The sequence below is a fragment of the Pelecanus crispus genome, chromosome Z (assembly GCF_030463565.1).
Source record: "Pelecanus crispus isolate bPelCri1 chromosome Z, bPelCri1.pri, whole genome shotgun sequence".
In the NCBI taxonomy this organism is placed as follows: Eukaryota; Metazoa; Chordata; class Aves; order Pelecaniformes; family Pelecanidae; genus Pelecanus; species Pelecanus crispus.
The window spans coordinates 41,816,132-41,835,271 of record NC_134676.1 but is presented as its reverse complement, the minus strand read 5'-3'; the positions used below and the strand labels follow the sequence as shown (position 1 = coordinate 41,835,271).

General features: G+C 36.0%; 1 protein-coding gene across 6 annotated transcripts in view; it reads right to left on the bottom strand.

Moving 5' to 3' along the window:
- VPS13A (vacuolar protein sorting 13 homolog A) overlaps positions 1-19,140 on the bottom strand; it is a 108,794-nt gene that overhangs the window by 43,324 nt on the left and 46,330 nt on the right. For all 6 annotated transcript variants that reach the window (XM_075726383.1, XM_075726384.1, XM_075726385.1 and 3 more), the window contains exons 30-45: positions 17,371-17,487; positions 17,149-17,252; positions 16,551-16,718; positions 15,661-15,968; positions 14,238-14,385; positions 13,264-13,414; positions 11,503-11,627; positions 10,440-10,609; positions 9,614-9,834; positions 8,164-8,396; positions 5,422-5,514; positions 4,561-4,914; positions 3,698-3,799; positions 2,188-2,346; positions 1,808-2,069; positions 722-882 (exon numbers count right to left, since the gene is read on the bottom strand). In XM_075726383.1, coding sequence (XP_075582498.1) covers positions 722-882; positions 1,808-2,069; positions 2,188-2,346; positions 3,698-3,799; positions 4,561-4,914; positions 5,422-5,514; positions 8,164-8,396; positions 9,614-9,834; positions 10,440-10,609; positions 11,503-11,627; positions 13,264-13,414; positions 14,238-14,385; positions 15,661-15,968; positions 16,551-16,718; positions 17,149-17,252; positions 17,371-17,487 — 2,876 coding nt within the window. The remainder of the gene's footprint in view (positions 1-721; positions 883-1,807; positions 2,070-2,187; positions 2,347-3,697; positions 3,800-4,560; positions 4,915-5,421; positions 5,515-8,163; positions 8,397-9,613; positions 9,835-10,439; positions 10,610-11,502; positions 11,628-13,263; positions 13,415-14,237; positions 14,386-15,660; positions 15,969-16,550; positions 16,719-17,148; positions 17,253-17,370; positions 17,488-19,140) is intronic.

Genomic DNA, 19,140 nt, shown 5'->3' with positions numbered 1-19,140 from the left:
GTAAATAGTTCTCTTGTTCTTTGCAAACTTTTTTTTTTATTTCAGGGTTAATTTAATGGCATTATTAGTATTGGAAAAAAAATTAAAATTTAATTTAGGGAAGAACAAAACAGTAAATCTGTTTATTAACCAACTCACAAACCAGCAGGTGAAATGTAACAGGGACACTATCACTACAGAACACTAAGATCTGGACCATCCCTGTACTTGTAAACTATATAATGTCTATCAAAAATACCATTCAATCAAAAAAGATATATGCTCAAAGAGCTCATTCTTCAGCTGACTTGGTACTAGATTTGAAATTCATGTATCAATGGTACAGGATGAAGAAAAAGAAATAATCCAACAGAAGGATAGCCTTGCAGAACCAAGGTAAGGTTAAGAGATGCTGGATCATTTCACACAAAGCAAATAGTTCAACAATACTGAAATTAGAGCTAGTATTAGAAAGCATTATTGATGAATTATCCTGATCTAAAAATCTGGTTCATTTCAGCTGCCACCCCACCCCCTGTCTTTGACACTTTTAAAAAGATTTTATTCTTTAAAAATCTCTTCTAAACTACCTTATAGTACACAGCAGCAAAGTTATATGAATTCTTCAGGTAAGTTTTTAAAATATGTTTTTTAAAATGTTTATTTAAAGACTACAGGATCATCTTCATTCATTACAAAGTTGAAATAATAATGAAATTATAATGTATGAAAATATAACAACCTGAATAGGAGAACGTATAGTTATCATCTTGCTTCCTTCAACAGTATCAATTTGGCAGACAATGGACCTTTCAACACCTGATTCCTCATGTCTCACACTGTAAATGCATCGACCTACTTTTGTCAATGGAATCTTTTCCACAGTGGAATGATTATGTGGACCTAGAATTTACAAGATGAGAAATGAAAGACTCAAAAGGAGCATGAAGATACATTTGGAAGGCAGAAATGTGCATTCAATAGAATTTTCTGTATCATTCAATCTATTAAAAAAAAAAAAAAAAGCAGATGAAAAAGTACAACCACCACTTTTAATGTGACAATCTTGCAGTGTTACTAAAGAAACAGCAAAGATTCTTTTTTTGCCACAGGAAAAAGAGTAAATGAGTCCATCACTAAATATTTAAGCAGGTTTTGCCACTGCAAATAAAATTAGTGCCTAAAGACAAATGTTTACAAGATGTAATGGCTTATTAACAAAGTACAGCTCATATATATTGCAAAAACAATTCAACTAATAAATCATATGGTCCACACGAGTTTGAAAAATCAGTTTTGAAAAACTGTCAATTATAACAATATATCAGTTTAAATTGTTGACACATAAGCCATTAAAAATAGCTAAATTTGACTGTTAGCCTTAACCGTGTTTTACTTTAAATTATTTAAAACAATCTTTTCTTAAGAACATCCCCCTTAAGAATAACTTCTTCTATGAACATACATACAGGCCTCAGAATCCTGAAAAAAAACTCAAACAACTTATTTTGGGTGGCATAATTCTGCATTAATGTGTGAAAACAAGCAAAAACATTTAATTGCAGTAAAATAATGAAATAAAGATTAGTTACCTAAATAATTTATCATAGTAGAAAATTTATGCTACAAAAATTAACAAGCATGATACATGTAACTTATAGCTGAGAAGACTGAAGCACAATTTCAAATCCTGCCATGCATCTAGAACCCAAAGAAACACTTCCTTCATGTTATGTAGCCCCCAATACTTATTGACCAGTACACAATGCAGTATTATGCGTCGTGCGGTAGTTACAAAAACAGAAGATGTATGAACTTTGAAACTTACAGATCTGAATGTAAAACCTCTTGCTACTCAGAGTTGTCATTGCTGTGAACTGGTCACTCTCATTTTTAGTTCTGACAAATTCCATATTTAAATTCTCTCCATCTCTTAAATGAAACATTTTTGCTCCAAATTCAACATTAAGGACACTAAAGGAATCACTAGGCGAGACAGTGATGGGAAGTCCTAAAGAATTTATTATTACAAATGGTGCTCGGTCTTTTTTGAAGATGTCTGAAGTTTGACTAGCTGCTTCAGCAAATGCCTAGAAAGCAAAGTATAGATACAAAACACAAACATATTGAATAAGACTTCATCAAGACAATCTGTGCAAATATTCATTTAGCAATTCTGACACTACATAGTTAAGTAATCTTTCTTACCGTGCCTAAATTACTCAACATTTGTAGCCCACATTTGGATAGTGTAATGTTCAGCTGGTCTTTTGAGGAAACATTTATTACTGTTTTATATTCTGGAACTTTATAGTTTTCTTCTTCTGCATCTGATTCAACCAATGCTTTTTTAGCCTTCTTCTTCATCTGAAAGGAGATTTTAAAAGAAGTCTTATCTGACCACTCCTTCTGCAGAAGCAAGTTTCACCTCACACTCCTTTTCTCTCCCTTTCCCACTTCTATGTCCTGCCATGGTTTTCCTTTTTTTGTTTATGTTTTTATTCTCAAATGAAAACAAAAGATGGAGATAATAAAGAAGGCATGAGGCAAACAATGTATTTCAGAAGTCAATGAAATCCCAACAATAGCTAAATTTATGATTATTCAAAAATAAAGAACATACACTTATATACTAACTATTAACATATCCAGTGACATGTGAAAACATTGATCTTAACACAACTAATAACACTGTGTAAAAACTATTATACATAATTGATTTCCTATTCTTGAGACAGTTACCCCAATTTTAGTTTTTATATGTTTCCAAACCAAATACTTATTTTGTATGTTTTCATATGTTTGAAGGAAAAAAAATAAAAATCACATACAATACATTTCCTTGGCCTTCAACATTTCTGGAAATTATGTATTTCCAAATGTTGTATTTCAAATCTGGGAAAGAAGACACAAGGTTTCACTCACTGCCTTCTACCCTTCTCCTCCATTAGGGCTCATCTGTTTCTGGAGAACTCTTAGGAATATTTTTAATAGCAATTTCTTAATTGCAATATCTCAGTTCATAATCTTAACCCTTCTGAGGCCACTACTATAGAAAGTTGTTTGATAACAACAGTCCTAGGAACAGGGTGGTTTTTCCATTCTAAGCAACCTCTCAGGCTAAAAATACTTGAAAATTTTTGAAAAAAAGATCAGAAAAAATGCAATAAAAGTTAAGATAGAAGGGTGGAAGACGAGGGAGGGGAATGTATCTCCCTTCCTTAGATAAATGCTTATCTACTTTGAGATTAGAATCTAGACTATTTCCTCATGAAACACAGAACTTAAGTGGTAAGAGCACTATTCCCACAGCGCACTTTGTGCCAGTCCATAACACATGTAATTTTTTCCAATACATTTCTGCTACAGATACTCCTGTGGAACAAGACGAGTGGTATTCCATGTTTCCAAAGTCATTGAATGCATCATTAGCATATGACCTAACTGTAGAGAAGCTGATATAAAGCCATTATGATTATCTAGTGCAACTGGAATCAAATCTTCTTGCCACCTGAAAGACAGTATTATTTAAAAGATCTGTGAGTCTGGATCTTCACTTGTGCAAGAGCTGGTTTCATTGACTAATTGGGAAAAAAAAGTCTCAGTAACCAAGAAGGAACAAAATTGTTAGATTAGTCTCAGCAATGAGAGGTGCAGAGAATTTGTTTTTTCTAAGGTATTGAAATGGAAGATTCGTGTTCAGCTTTGGAAAATATACCTTGATGTCAAGGATCCATGGTTTGAATAAATCAGTCTTCTCAATTTCTAGTGGTTCAAGCAAAGGTTCCCACACCCCAAACATCTCATTAAAATAGTGTACCTATTGAAATGCAGAAGTCAATTAGGAAGTTACATACAACTGTTAAATCAATGAAAGCTCTACAGATTTTAAAAGACTTAGAATTCTGACTTACAAGTATATTAATTACTTTGGTAATATAGAAGATTTATAGTCAGACTGCACCATCAGCTCCCACCATATGATGAAGCAAATGCATTAGAGAAATAAATGACACAGCTAAGTCTCTACTGCAAAGACCCACTTCCAAATAAGTGGTATAAGGTGTGCCACTTAAAATATAGCTTTGATTTAAACTGTAGGCACTGGAAGTCTAAAGCATTTATTTATAGGAAGAATCTACCTACAACAACCACTGAATTTTGTGTCACTAATTTCCAAGTATGAGCCATTTTAGAAGTTTTATGTGCAATACTGGTACCACATTGTATTTTACAGAAATGACACATTAATATATTCTACTGTAATCTTAAACTAAGATTGTCAAAGAGTTTTAGCCAGTTGCTACTCCAGAAGTTAATTTTGATACAACAGGTCTTTGGGAACTTGTATAGCGTGTAAATGTGAAATTGTATGAGACCAATTACTGCCATTAATGCATTGCATCTAATACATTAGATTTTCATTTTAACATTAACACCTCATTCCTGTCCTGCTTCCTCAACACGTGTCTGCAGGAGTTTAGCCATCAAAAATATGGATTATTTTTCCTTTATTGTCTAAATAATGTAACATGTTTACTATCTTAAGAAAAGTTTTCTTTCTTAGGTAGGACTTCTCACCTCTAGCTCAAGACGAGAACGTAGGTTGATGAGAGTACTCCAGTTTTTGACTTCTCCAAGAAATGAGGACTTGGCTAAAAGCATTGGTACAGTTCGGTGCCCAACCCCAGCTTCAAGTGTTAGAAAAACAGATTCTATATTCATTTTCAATGACTCTCCTGTGGGAACCAGTTCAGCGGTTGGACTTGTGTCTTCATTTTCATTTGACTCCTCAAGAAACCACATTTTTAGATTTTTTATATCTTTCTTATTCCACAAGTCTGGAGGAATTTGACTAACCTCTTCTGTTGTTTCTGCAGTTTGATAAAGGGCTGATGTAATAGTAATTACTGTGTTTATGATTATTGGTGAAACCTACAAATAAGAAGTTGGAATAATTGGAAATGAGAAGCTAGTATAGGAAACAGTCAGCTACTTTAAGACACAAAATTATAATGAATATGATACACTAACAACACACTTCTGTTCTCCACAGGGCTCTTATGTTTGAAAACTCATTCCCTTCCACACGCTACAGTTCAGCCTATTCAGATTTTCAATCCCTGTCTTTCCTTCAGATGGGAGCTTTCTAAACTACATCATCCAACACTATCTGAACACTTCAAAACTTATCTCTGCACATCAGGCCATTTTGTAAAACACAGATTACAAAACCAAAGTACTGTGACACAATCGTTAATTTTCAATTTTGTTTATTTTCACATACTGCACAGGTAGGTGACCTGATGAAGAACAGAAACAGTTCCCCAATTCAGTCATTCCTGATTTTATTTTTTTTAAGAAACATATCTCACAAGCAACTTCAAAGCCTTCTGAACAGGAAGTAGTAGAGAACTAAAAACACAATAAAAGTCTACCTACTTTTATTGTTAGAGATTTAATCGTTAGATCAGCTGCCTGTGGATTAGTACCTGACTGTTTCATTTCAAAGAAGAAGTCACAAGGCTGTAATACCTATACGAAAGAGTAAAAACATAGGTTAAATAGATAAAAATATATACTTTTAAATACTACACATCAAGGAAAAGTTACCACTATTTAGTTCTTCAAAATGAAGAGTAATCTGAACACTAATAATGTGCAGAAGCATCACCTCAGCCATTCTCAATCATTAAAGATTCAAATGTCAGCTACAGTAAAATGCATTACACTTCAGTAACTCCATTCTTTAGGTAAAGTCTGCAGATGTCTTCAAATACACCTCATCATCATGCCTGTGACTTTTGAGGAGAGCCAGATTTTTAGGTGAAGAGCAACACAGCAACAACAGTTACAGTCTTCCTGAATAAAATCATCACTGTTTGAATCACTCAGTTGCAGCTTTATTTTACAATCAGTCCTTGCATACTCCCACTTGCCAAGGTTTACCAAAACCAAATCTAAGGTACTATGAACAGTATCATAGTGCTATGTGATTAATAAAGCACTCGGATGTAGTTAGACTCTACTGACACTGTATTGACAGGAAAATTTGCTCTCCAGTCCCTACATGATAAGATAAGTCTTTCAAAAACAGTAATTTCAAACCATATTGATTTTGCAATCTTTCCTGACATCTCTGTCCATATCTAAATCAGATGCTGGGGGTACAGAAAGACTCAGAATCAGTTTTACCACACTCTTCCCAAGTAAGCTTCATCTAACAGAAATTTTTGTCCATATTACTATTTTACCCTCCGCTGCTCAAATTATTTTTTTTTTCTTCTCCTGTGTTACAGCCAGGAATAAAAAAAAAACCAACATATTCTTCTTTAGACCAAGGTACATGTGAGAAATGTACAGAAAGAACCTCATCACTTGTGCTACTCTAAATCCAGAGGCTCATTACCTGGGTATCTGGGGAAACCTATTCATCAGGAGGATGAATTCATCCATCACTAGCGTCCCCAAGGTTTAGACAATACAAAATCTTCACATCAATATCAGCCTTCAGAAATCTTGTAATCTTCATATAACCTCATAACATACGTATTCTTTCTTGACTGAAGGTGGCCACAGAATGTCATCTGAATCTCTATTTCTCTGATTGTTTTCCCAGACTGAAATCATATTGTTTATAGAAAACATGGGTTCAGAGATTTCCTTACGTACATGTTTTCAAAATGGGCAGTTATGCTGCTACCTGCAGAGAACGTCTTCTTTTTTGTCCTCTACTACTCTCTCGAGAACTTTCTGAATCTTTCAAAGAAGGTACTGTTTTAAGCACCAAAACTAAGGTCCTCTGAAATTTCTTCCCTCTTTATAGTACAAGCATCCTGTCAGATACAGGTCTTTTCCTCTGTTTCTATAGTCTGAGATAAAAGATTCTGGCAGAAGACATTCCTGTAAGAGGGAATGCTTGGTGTGAAGCCTTCTAATTGCTTTCTGCAAAGCTAGCCACATTTGTGTCACATTTGCCAGCTATGGAAATGGAAGTCAAGCAACTTTGCATTGTGTTGTGGTGGGAGTCCCAGCCCTTTGTGCTTATAGCTTTAGTCTTTCCTATGTAGCTCCACAAAGTAAGCAGGCATTAATGAAGAGCTGAAAAGGCTCATTCTTCAAAATTCATCTGTGATCTGCAGACACATGTAACAGTTGGATATACTGTAAAATTGAATTTTTTCTCTGATACAACAATATCATTACAGAGTTAACTGAGGTATAGTCTGCTGTAGAGGCAGAAAAGCTGCAAGAAGCTCCAGGAGTCAATGCATTCCCACCAGGCCAATAACTAACAAGTCTGACTGTTGCCAAAATATACACAGACATAATGGATCTATGGACCTTAACACAAAGGAATTTATGAACAGCATACCCTAACTGATCTATTTCATAACACATACTTCCCATCTCTGTGTGACCCCTTGTTATTCACTTACATAGCTATTTAATGCAAAGTTTAAAACTGAAAGTATTCCAAATTTACTACATTGCATTTGAAATACTGTACAATCATAAAATTCTATTTATTTGGCTTACATGGGATATAAGAGATTATTAACATTTTAATCCTCGGGGCTTTTAATTTTAGCTTGTCACACAAAGCAGACCTCAAAGCCACAGATCAAGATGATGGTTTTAGCATATCAGACAAAACAGAATAAAATCCACAAAATAAGTTACCCACAAAATTTTACTCATATGTCTGTAATACAGAATAGAATCATAGAATCATTTAGGTTGGAAAAGACCTTTAAAATCATCCAGTCCAACCATTAACCTAATACTACCAAGTCCACCACTAAACCAATTAAGGGTCAAGTAATAATTAATTTAATGTTTCCTGGCTTGGTGGCTGGATTATTTTTTAATGAAAGTAAAAACTAGGAATCATTAAGGTTGGAAAGGACTTCTAAGATCATCAGTCCAACCATCAACCCACCACCACCATGCCCACTAAACCACGTCCCAAAGTGCCACGTCTACCCAGTTCAGTAGGCTTCAATCCTGAGTTTTGCTTCCACCAGGGCTAAGGCTCTGCCTCAGACACACACAGACCCGGCTGCCTCCAAAGGGGCTCGGCAGGCTTGATTCTAATGATGAAAGCTTCAGCAATAACTTACATTCTAGTAGTATAAGTTACATACCACCTTTTAAGAACAAACTGGATGTTTGCAAACTCACCGTAGTAATGTTCCCTTTCCTTTCTTCTGGAAGAAATGGGCATGCTTTCATTTGTATCTCTTTAACAGCAGCTGTCATGCTATACCTTTCAGGGCTATTTTTAATGAAGACCTCACACTGTGTTGTAACCACCAATGCAGGAGCATCACTTCTTGTTAAATCGGCCACAAACACAATCTCTGGATTTTTAACAACAATGTTCATTTCCATTGTAGACACAGGCTGCACAGGTGCTTCAAAAATACAAATTAAATCAGATGAATTGTTCAAAGATTAAATTGTCATTATTTACATCTCTCAGGACTTACAAAGAAGTTTTAAAGATTCAGTGATAAGATCTAGCATAACTGGTGTCAGAAATCTGTAGATGCCTGAAACCAACTTATTTCTAGGCTCTTCACAGGAGATACAAAACCATTAAAGCTCTAATTACCTTCAGATAAAACAAAAGATTCCACAAAGCTTCTTTGTCAAAATGGAAAGGGTAATAGTATCACCACCGTTATTACCTCTGACACTAGCAAATGTATCAGCCTCACTAAATATCTACATCAGCCAGCTATGATAGGGTCTTATGAAAATGCTGGACACATTTTCTGTTCTCTGGAGCAGCAAAACACACATTTTTCTATAGGACAATAATGCAGCATTTACTAGTGCTTGATGTAACCATTTGCAGTACCAATATACTTCTATGTATGACTTCCTCATTAGTTTATATTTTGTTCATGTACTAAATAAACACAGCAGGCCTAGCTGAGGTGGACACAACCAAGATATTTAGGGTACAGGAAAACAAAAACAAAAGAAGGGACTTGCTTTGCAGACCTGATGTGAACTACCTGATGCCTGGAAGCATAAATAGCCCATTTCCTGCTATGATGTTTTAATGGACTAATTTCTGATATCAAGTATAGGGTCCTGCACTACAAAGACCAAATTGGGCTCTCAAGCTAAAAGCCTGCTTCCTAATGTAGGGAGAAACATGCATCAGCAGACAAGTAAAATGACAACATTTCTAGGCAGCAATATCTGGCAGGCTGAATTCATATTTAAGCTTAATATAATATGCTCCATCATTCTCAGGAAGGATGAAAATTATGTTGGTGGTGATAATCATCATTATAAACTTTGTTGAGACTGCAAAGATAGCCAAACAAACCTAGAGAGTGCCAGCTGTAATTGTCCTTTCCCATTTTATTTTAGACATACATTTTTAGGTATTTCCTTTGCCTGGTAAGACAAAGCTTCATTTGGAAATAAAAACCAAGAGACATGAACCAATTTCCATGATGCAGAGAAAGAAACATCAATGGTTAAAAGAAGCTGTTCTATATACACAAACACAGCAAATAGCATAAAAGGAGTATTGTAATTTTTAAAATAGTATTATAATACCATAATTAAATGGATATTTAAATAAAAATCTTTAAATATTTCCAGTACATACCTTGCTCCTTTAAAGGTAATGACTGTTTGAGGCTTCTCTGTGCAGCAGCACTTTCCGCATTAGCCTTTAGGAATATATCCGCAACAGTAAGTAGAAACTCCATGCTTGCGCAAAGGTATATCTCTTGAACAATCACATCAAGAACAGTGCCATCTCTCCCCTGCTTATAGCTTATATCCACCATGACTTTCTTTTCAAATCCATGTTTCATTTCCACCATCCTGAAAGACCGTTAAGGAGGCATTTAATGAGACAATAAAAAACCCAGCCACAAATACTGAAAAACACTCAAGATTCTCACTCCACCTACAAAACATTAACAAGAGTGAATTTAAAAAGTAGCACCAAGTATTTTAAAACATGAGTGATAAAATCATTAACATAAATCCTATGAAACTTCAAAACTGGACATACATAACTAACTCCCATACGCTGACAACTAAAGGTGTTCGTAATTTTAAGTCAAACCACCACAATTCCTTGTTTGCATATCAGAATTATTATATTTTACTGAAGTTTGTTACTCTTCATGAAAAAAAACTCTTGGTCTTACTTAGCCAGCAGTTTATTAAAGCTGAATGTGAAATTGTTTCTGTATGCATTTATTAATTTAATATTTAAAGTTTATTTCTAGCATTTATATTGGTGTCTCATAAACAACATGTGGAACAAAAGGCAGGTAAGACACATAAGCCTACAGCAGCATGCACTTTAAGAACCACCTATACCAAAACAATCGTAGTTTTAACAGAATACTAAAGTGGAAACATTTGAAACTCTTTGGAGTCAAACTCCAATAAACAGCAATTTATGTCAAAATACAGACCTTGGTGTAGCTTTCTGGATTGACTGTCTTTTATCATCTAATGTACAGTTTGCCAGCTTGACTGAAGCATTCATTGAACCATCTGATAACATTTTGACAGCAGCTGACATCAAAACTAACTTAAACTCTGCAAGCTTCAAAAGGTCATCTCTCTGATCCAAATTTGTAACCTGTTTAAATCAAATGAAAATATGTTTGTAGATTTGCTTATAGGTAATGGAAATAATACACAGGTGTGATATACAGCTTTATTCTAACCTGTAAGATTTTTAATAATAATATATTAAATAAACCCACTGGTAATTCAAAAGACAACAAAAATCACTAATAAACAGAGAAAACGGGGAAAAAAAAAAAAAAAAGCAGAGCTTTACCCTTCTACCGGCTTGCTAAAGCCAGCTTACGTTAGTGAGAGGGTGACAATGTTTAAAAGAAAGTAGAACTGTCATATGCAATTTTGGTTTGTTTGCTGTTTAAAAATATATAGTATATACAAAGACGTCAAATAAGAAATTAAGTTTTGTCTCATGACTACATAGTGTTTAGCCAAATACTGGAAAATTGTTCAAAATCTAAAATAACAGACTGTAAGTTTACAATAAAATATTACCAAACTTTTACTCAGAAATTTGCTAACAAGTTTTGTAAATTTAAACCAAGAAGAATAAAAATGCATTCATACTGTAATACGAATTTAAAATCTCTCCACAATTTTATTTATACACGTGTGTGTGTCCACGCATGTGTGCACAACTAAAGAACAGGTTGCATCCCTCTGCATTTTTTTCTTCCCAAACTGTATTTTAAACTAAGGTAAGTTTTCAGCAAATTTTTAGTCAGATCACAGAAGATGCCACATATTATGTGCTAACTCTGGTTATTCTCATTCCTGTAATATTTGCCATGTGACTTAGAACAGCTGTTAGCATTTCCATCATGTTTGTTACTATTGCTAGAAATGACTTTCTCTGCTTATAAATTAAAGTTTTCCTGTTCAGAATTTCCAGGACTCTAGACAACCTTAAAACCATTTCTTTCTCTTCATAACCAAAATTGTATTTACCTGTTTTGAATTTGGACTGTACAATACCAAAGTCAGAGAGTCAAATCTGAAGTCCAGTTTTAGTGTTGTTCTTATTTTCATCGGTGAATGCAGTTCCACCACAGCTGATGTCACAACAGTTACACCTTTCAGAAATTAGAAAAAAGAAAATTACTTGACTGCAAATAAAGGGGGGGGGGGGGGGGGGGGACGGGGGGGGACACGACACAGGAACCAAACCAAACCAATATCCTTCCTAATGACTATAAAGACAAAAACTTCCCTTTTCCTCCACATGTAAATCGATCCACACTTAGGCTATATTCATCATGCTCTCTGTAATTACTTTTGGCAAAATCACACAATGTTTGAGAAAATAAAATACTCCGCAAAATATTCTACATGCAATTTTTACCATCTTTAAGACATAAATGTACAACTTCACAACTTCAGGGAAGTGACTGTCCCCCTGTACTCCGTACTGGTGAGGCCACATCTCAAATACTGTGTCCAGTTTTGGGCCCCTCAATACAAGAAAGACATTGAGGTGCTGGAGCGTGTTCAGAGAAGGGCAACAAGGCTGGTGAAGGGTCTGGAGCACAGGCCTTATGAGGAGCGGCTGAGGGAACTGGGGTTGTTTAGTCTGGAGAAGAGGAGGCTGAGGGGAGACCTTGTCGCTCTCTACAACTACCTGAAAGGAGGTTGTAGTGAGGGGGGTGTTGGTCTCTCCTCCCAAGTAGTTAGTGATAGGATGAGAGGAAATGGGCTCAAGCTGCATCAGGGGAAGTTTAGGTTGGATATTAGGAAAAATTTCTTCACGGAAAGGGTAGTCAAGCTTTGGAACAGGCTGCCCAGAGAGGTGGTGGAGTCACCATCCCTGGAGGTGTTCAAAAAACATGCAGACGTAGCATTTTGGGACATGGTTTAGTGGGCATGGTGGTGGTGGGTTGATGGTTGGACTGATGATCTTAGAGGTCCTTTCCAACCTTAATGATTCCTAGTTTTTACTTTCATTAAAAAATAATCCAGCCACCAAGCCAGGAAACATTAAATTAATTATTACTTGACCCTTAACTGGTTTAGTGGTGGACTTGGTAATGTTAGGTTAATCGCTGGACTGCATGATCTTAAAGGTCTTTTCCAACCTGAACAATTCTATGATTCTATGAACTTCCCTTAATCTTATATGGTACTGTGTGCAAGAATGTTACAAAGAATACAAGTTTAATTTCATCCTTATTTGTTCACCTTGCCAGGTTTTTGCTATTTTTCACATTTAATAAAAGAGTTCAACAAAAGATTCCTTTCTAACCTTATTTGCTTTTTTTTTAGTGTGAGCTGAACAGTTTATGGGCAATGATGCCTACTGCACAGGAACTACTTTTAGGGATGCCATCATTATGACAAGACAAACAGATCTAAAACTGAACAGCAACAGAAACAGCGTACACAGGAAAAAGAGTAACATAGCAACTTTCCAAAGTTGGGATGTTACCAAATCCAGCTGACAGACTTTTAGGTGCTCACTGCATTATTGCCAGTACAAGACAGTCCTTACATCAAAACACATCATGCTACAAAACTCACTAGAGTGGCCCAGTTGCTCCTATTCATTATCACTACTGTTGGGTATAGCTCAAACCACAACATGAAGATAATAGAGGCATACTGTTAAAAACTACTGAATCTGGCATCCTTTCATAAAGTCAATTCCAACAGAAATAATAAATTGACAGTAATACCTAGAAATGCTAGGCCACACATAATTTTAGAAAACATTACCTGCGGAGTGCTGTGAAGTACTATGCATATCACTACAATGGCTAGTCGTATCTTTTGGTTCTGGTAAAGATGTTGATGAACCAGATGTTCCACCTATATTTTCATTTAGTGTCCTCAATATTGTGGTAATATCTTCCTGACTGAGAATTAGCTTAAAAAAAGATTGTTATTAAACTCAGAACAACTCAGGTCATGAAACTTTTGGTAACTAAAATCTAAGTTTACAAATAAACAGATAAACCAAATTAATCTCATCTGAGTCTCTGTTTAGGAGACTAAAGAACCAAGTACAATGTTTTTCTCAAATCCACACAAGCCCTTACAGTAAATTCTAGAAATCAGAAGTCATTCACACATTATTTTGGTTTTGTCCACAAACTTTCTTTACAAAGCTACAATTCAGAAATTGAATGTTAGAAGTTGTACACATATAGTTTGACTTACAGTCACCCAAAATTGTTGTCCGCATTTAGTCACAAGGTACATTACAGTAATGGTTACTAGTTCTATTTCAAAATTTGGCAAATTGGCTTTCCTCATACAACTGACAAGCTTTATATTTTTCGATGTTAAATTTAAATGAGCACATGCATTAACTCATACTCAGGCTTGTCATGGCTATCAGTTCAGCAGGTGATCATGCTGCTCATGAACAGACCGATAAACCCCAACTTTTTCCAATCCTTCTCTGAAAGATACTGACAGGTGAAAGAAAGCCGTAACAGCATACGCATTTCTATCTAGCAACAGTAATGTATAGTACAAAATCTGCCTGCAGTATCACAGATAAAATACAGAGCTTAGATTAGAACAGAAAGCTATTCACTTCCTTTTTCCCTACGAAACAACAAAATCCACTCTACCTATATGTCTTGAAATCAAACAATACCCTAAGGAACCTAGACTTTTATGGACAGAAAAATGAATCCATTTTCCATGGATATTTTAACAGGTGCTCAGAAATGAGTGCTTACATTCATAGGCTTGAGTCGGCCAGATATTTCAATATCAGGAACTTCATTATACCATGCAGCAGCTAAATTTCGTTCAACAGCTACTTCCAGATTGAGTGGCTGCAGCAACTGTACTTCAGTTTGCAATGAACCCTGCTCATAGCATGATCTGTGAACAGAAACAAAATACTCCCAGCTTCACATACTTCACTTACACATTCTAACAAACACATTTCTGTCTTTTTGAATAGTACTGTAAAACAGTCTTCATACTACTCCTAGTATCTCTAGTTAAAGCCTTACTCCCTGCCCTGGTTTTGGCTGGGATAGAGTTAATTTTCTTCCTAGTAGCAGGCATAGTGCTGTGTTTTGGATTTAGTTTGAGAATAATGTTGATAACACACTGATGTTTTAGTTGTTGCTGAGTACTGCTTATGCCAGTCAAGGACTTTTCAGCTTCCCATGCTCTGCCAGGTGCACAAGAAACTGGGAGGGGGCACAGCCAGGATAGTTGATCCAAACTGACCAAAGGGCTATTCCATACCATATGACATCATGCTCAGTATAGAAACTGGGGGGAGTTGGCCAGGGAGCAGCGATCGCTGCTCGGGAATGGTCTGGGTATTTGTTGGTGGGTGGTCAGCAATTGCATTGTGCATCACTTGCTTTGTATGTTATTATATTGTTATTATTAGAATTACTATTTTACTTTATTTTGATTACTAAACTATTCTTATCTCAACCCAGGAGTGTTTCTCACTCTTACTCCTCCAATTCTCTCCCCCATCCCATCAGGGTAGGGGGAGTGAGCGAGCAGCTGGGTGGTGCTTAGTTGCTGGCTGGGGCTAAACCACAACACCCCCCAACTAGACATCTTTTCTTGGCAGGGAGGAGACACATCACACACCAGGCGTGCAACTCACTAACTTCTTGCAACTTAGGACCTCTTACCTTCTCTCCACAGGACAGCAATTCCTTCTTTCTTCAGTACTCTTCAACTGTGTTTCAAAATCCCCTTCCCATCTCTCCCCCTCTCCCCATCCCCTGCATCAAGGCCCATTTTCAAACTCTTCTTTACGGCTATCTGACTTGGTATCTTTCCTGCTATGTACAGCTTGAAAACCCCGTCAAAATAGCCATTTACAAATGGGTATTACCTGTCCCAAAGTCGTGAATGATACAGAAGTCTATTATTCTACACAATATTCCCTAAACAAACATTTGTTTCTGTTAAAAGATGCGTAGATTGCTATTTCTCCTAAACCGTACATTTTAATTGCTTTTACAAAACCTTTATTAATTTGCTGTTATATTTCAAGATAAAAGTGTATCCGTCAACCACCAACCATTAACTAATTATCTTGATAACAACTTCTCAAAGCTCTCCAATTGAAGTATCCCAAAAGGATTACAAGAATTTAAAAAAATCTTGACATTACATTACCTGTATAACTTTAGTTCACTCAATTTCACTGTCATAGAGTCAATAACAGGTGGGAGATTATACCGTGCTTTTGTTTTAGCGATAAAGAATTGGTTCTTCACAGTGATGAGACCAAGATCAGCCACCAGGACATTCGCAGACATTGCTGACTGTGGAACTATCACAACAGGTGCTTTAATATTGATATCTAGTGCCAAACGGGAACTACGCTCCGCTAGCTCTTTTACACCTGTAGCTGCTTTCTCTGCTGCTTGAACAGTTGCCTCAGTAAGAGCTTCCTTGGCAGCTTGAAAGTTATTTATAAAAGCCTAGGAAAAGAACACAGATCTTGGGAATCTTAGTAAGCATTACACTACTTCAAAAACATTAAGAATCATAGTTTTTTAAATTGCAAACCATCTGAAGATACACAAAATATGATAAAGTATATATAAAATTAAATTTCTATAAAATATTTGGCAAATCGGATGGTAACAGCAATGACCTTGTAACATGACTTTTATGAATTACATTTTATTTACTCATATGGAGAGTAAAAGATAGATTCACTTAGCAGAATTTACGGAAAAGGCATTAATTTTCATGGTTTATTACTTACATTTCAGTGTTACAAACAACAAACAATGTGTATATTTAAAAGCTGCCACAAGTAATTTAAAGAAAAGAATTACTAACAATAATAGCAAATATTGTTGCTTAGCCACCCATGCCACAATAACAACCATATGGAGAAGAAAAGTACATAGCCCAACCACCAGTGAAGTTTTTACAACAGTATATAAGAGTTCTTACACAAATGGGCACCACTCCATATGGGATGCTTTACCCTTTCCTAGCTCTGACAATGTTATCTGAATGCTAAGGAACAGTATCTGGAAAATTTAACTTACCAAAACAGATGAAACAAACTTGTTGACAAAAACTACTTGAATACACCCAACAGTTAGGTAAATACGATTGTCAACAACATCCATATTTGTATATGCAATGCCATCTGTAGCATTCACATATGATATCATTCTGAAGTTGAAGACTTCTTTTCCTGTGATGTAAAGAGCCTTAGGAAGAATAAAAAGAGTATCTCCACTGTAAAAACTTATGCTGGAGAAACTGAATTCCAAAATAAAAATGTAGTACCTCACACTTCTAAGACATTTTTACTTCAAATATCTCAACAATAAGTAACAGAAAACCCCTTGAAAGAGCTGAAAATATTCAGTTGGCATCTCAGCTTGACTAATTCTGTCCATTAAAGTCCACAAAATAAGGAGTATAGTGAGCAGCTGGGCATCACAGTTGCACAAAATCAATGTCAGCCTAACAATCACCAGCTGTGGGGGCAAAATCAGTCTGCCTATAGAGAATAATGCTCCCAGCAAATACATAAAAATTTAAAAAAAAAAAAATCACAGTTAAAGAGTCCACAAAGTAAGTTCAATTTAGCATCTATATTCCATTCAGAAATCAATGATACATGCAGATGCATACCTTTTTGTACAATGCCATCTCATCAGAATCCACAATAATGATATTCTTTAATTTTGCAGTCACTTCAGTTGCTGCTTTCTTCATGATCACTTGGCTATCCAGACCTTAACCAGAAAAAAACAAACAAACAAACAAAAACAAAACCAAAAAAACCCATACAAAATCTAGAGACTATTCCGGTTATGAAGTTTTGTGTCTTTGTGATTAAAGTTTTGTTCCTACCTTCGATGTGAATTTCAGCTATTCTATGTTTTTTCTCTCTAATAAAGATACGTAAACAGGATAAATCCGCACAGATATTGAGGTCGATAACATCCTCATACTTCGATTTTTTTGATGCTGAGGGAAAATACAAAATAATAAAAATTACAGTTCTTCAAGGAGAAGATGTAATATTTTAGCATCCCTTCCCCAAATCCTAGCTTGCATCAAGCCTGCAGCACTGGCAAAATGCACTGCACTCATACTAGCAAGTACAACACAAAGGAACTATATATACAGGATTGTATACGTAGGAGTCCTCATGTGCTTCACAAACTGTGGTAATCAACATCAGTATTCTATTAACTGCAAGAAGTACATTTACTATACATCCATACAGCACAATGCAAAATTAGAGATAGGTTCTTCAGGACGAAGCAGTTTACCTCAAGTAGTAGTAAGATGATAGCTACATTAATACACTACTCTATCTGGTCTGTTGATTAGTCATCTGCAATCAATGGTCTTCTCTACATATGGCCCATGACTTTTTACTAAATCTCCACAACCTACATTTTCTAAACCTAAGTTTTAAACATGAAAATACCATTAATATAACTAGACACTGAAGAGAAGGGACAGTGGGCATCCTTCAAAATGAGTATGGGCACCCTTAAGACCTACAAAAGATACAAGTGCAAATACAGTGCCTTTCAGAACAGAGGTGTCCAAATATTTAGTCCATTTCTGGTCTTCCCAAAACTGAGTAAGAGTAGAAACATTCTATTTCATGTTAACAGAAATAATTTCTGATCATTTTGAGTAGACATGACTGCTGCCACACAACACTATCTGCAGGTACAGTGCTAAATACAGCAGTCAACAGAGAAGGGACTCAACTTAGTCCATTTTTTTTGAAAGTCAAATCTGAAGTAATGTTATACACTACTTCAAATGACAAAGGGAAATATCGTATCTTATATTCAGGGACTTGGAGTCATAAGTGGTAAATTCTGTTAGGTAATCTATATGCAAAGCTAAAAGCAGCAAAACTAAAAGTAATAAACTTTCAACCCATTTTTCCACACCCTATCTGTTCAGATGAGATACTACGTTTAAGTATTGTGTGTGAGTATGTTCAGGGTTTCTCAGCCCTCATAATCAACCTATGGTTCCATAAAGACATCAGCTTCAGTCACATGATTTTATTTTATGTTGCTAACAGAAGACAAGCCACAGTAAATTAACTAATGACTACCCTCAGTCAAAGTTTCGTTTGCACAGTTGTACAGGAGCAAGGGAGAAGGAAGAAGGAGAGTCACAGAATCACAGAATGGTTTGGGTTGGAGGGGACCTTAAAGATCATCCAGTTCCAACCCCCCTGCCATGGGCAGGGACACCTTCAACTAAACCAGGTTCCACAAACTCCCATCCAACTTGGCCTTCAACACTTCCAGGGATGGGGCATCCACAGCTTCTCTGGGCAACCTGTTCCAGTGCCTCACCACCCTCACCGTAAAAAATTTCTTCCTTATACCTAATCTAGATGTACCCTCTTTCAGTTTAAAACCATTACACCTTGTCCTATCACTACATGTCCCTGTGAAAAGTCCCTCTCCAGCTTTCTTGTAGGCCTCCTTCAGGTACTGGAAGGCTGCAATAAGGTCTCCCAGGAGCCTTCTCTTCTCCAAGCTGAACAATTCACAACTCTCTCAGCCTTTCTTCATAGGAGAGGTGTTCCAGCCTATTACCATCTTTGTGGCCCTCATCTGGGCTCACTCAAGCAGGTCC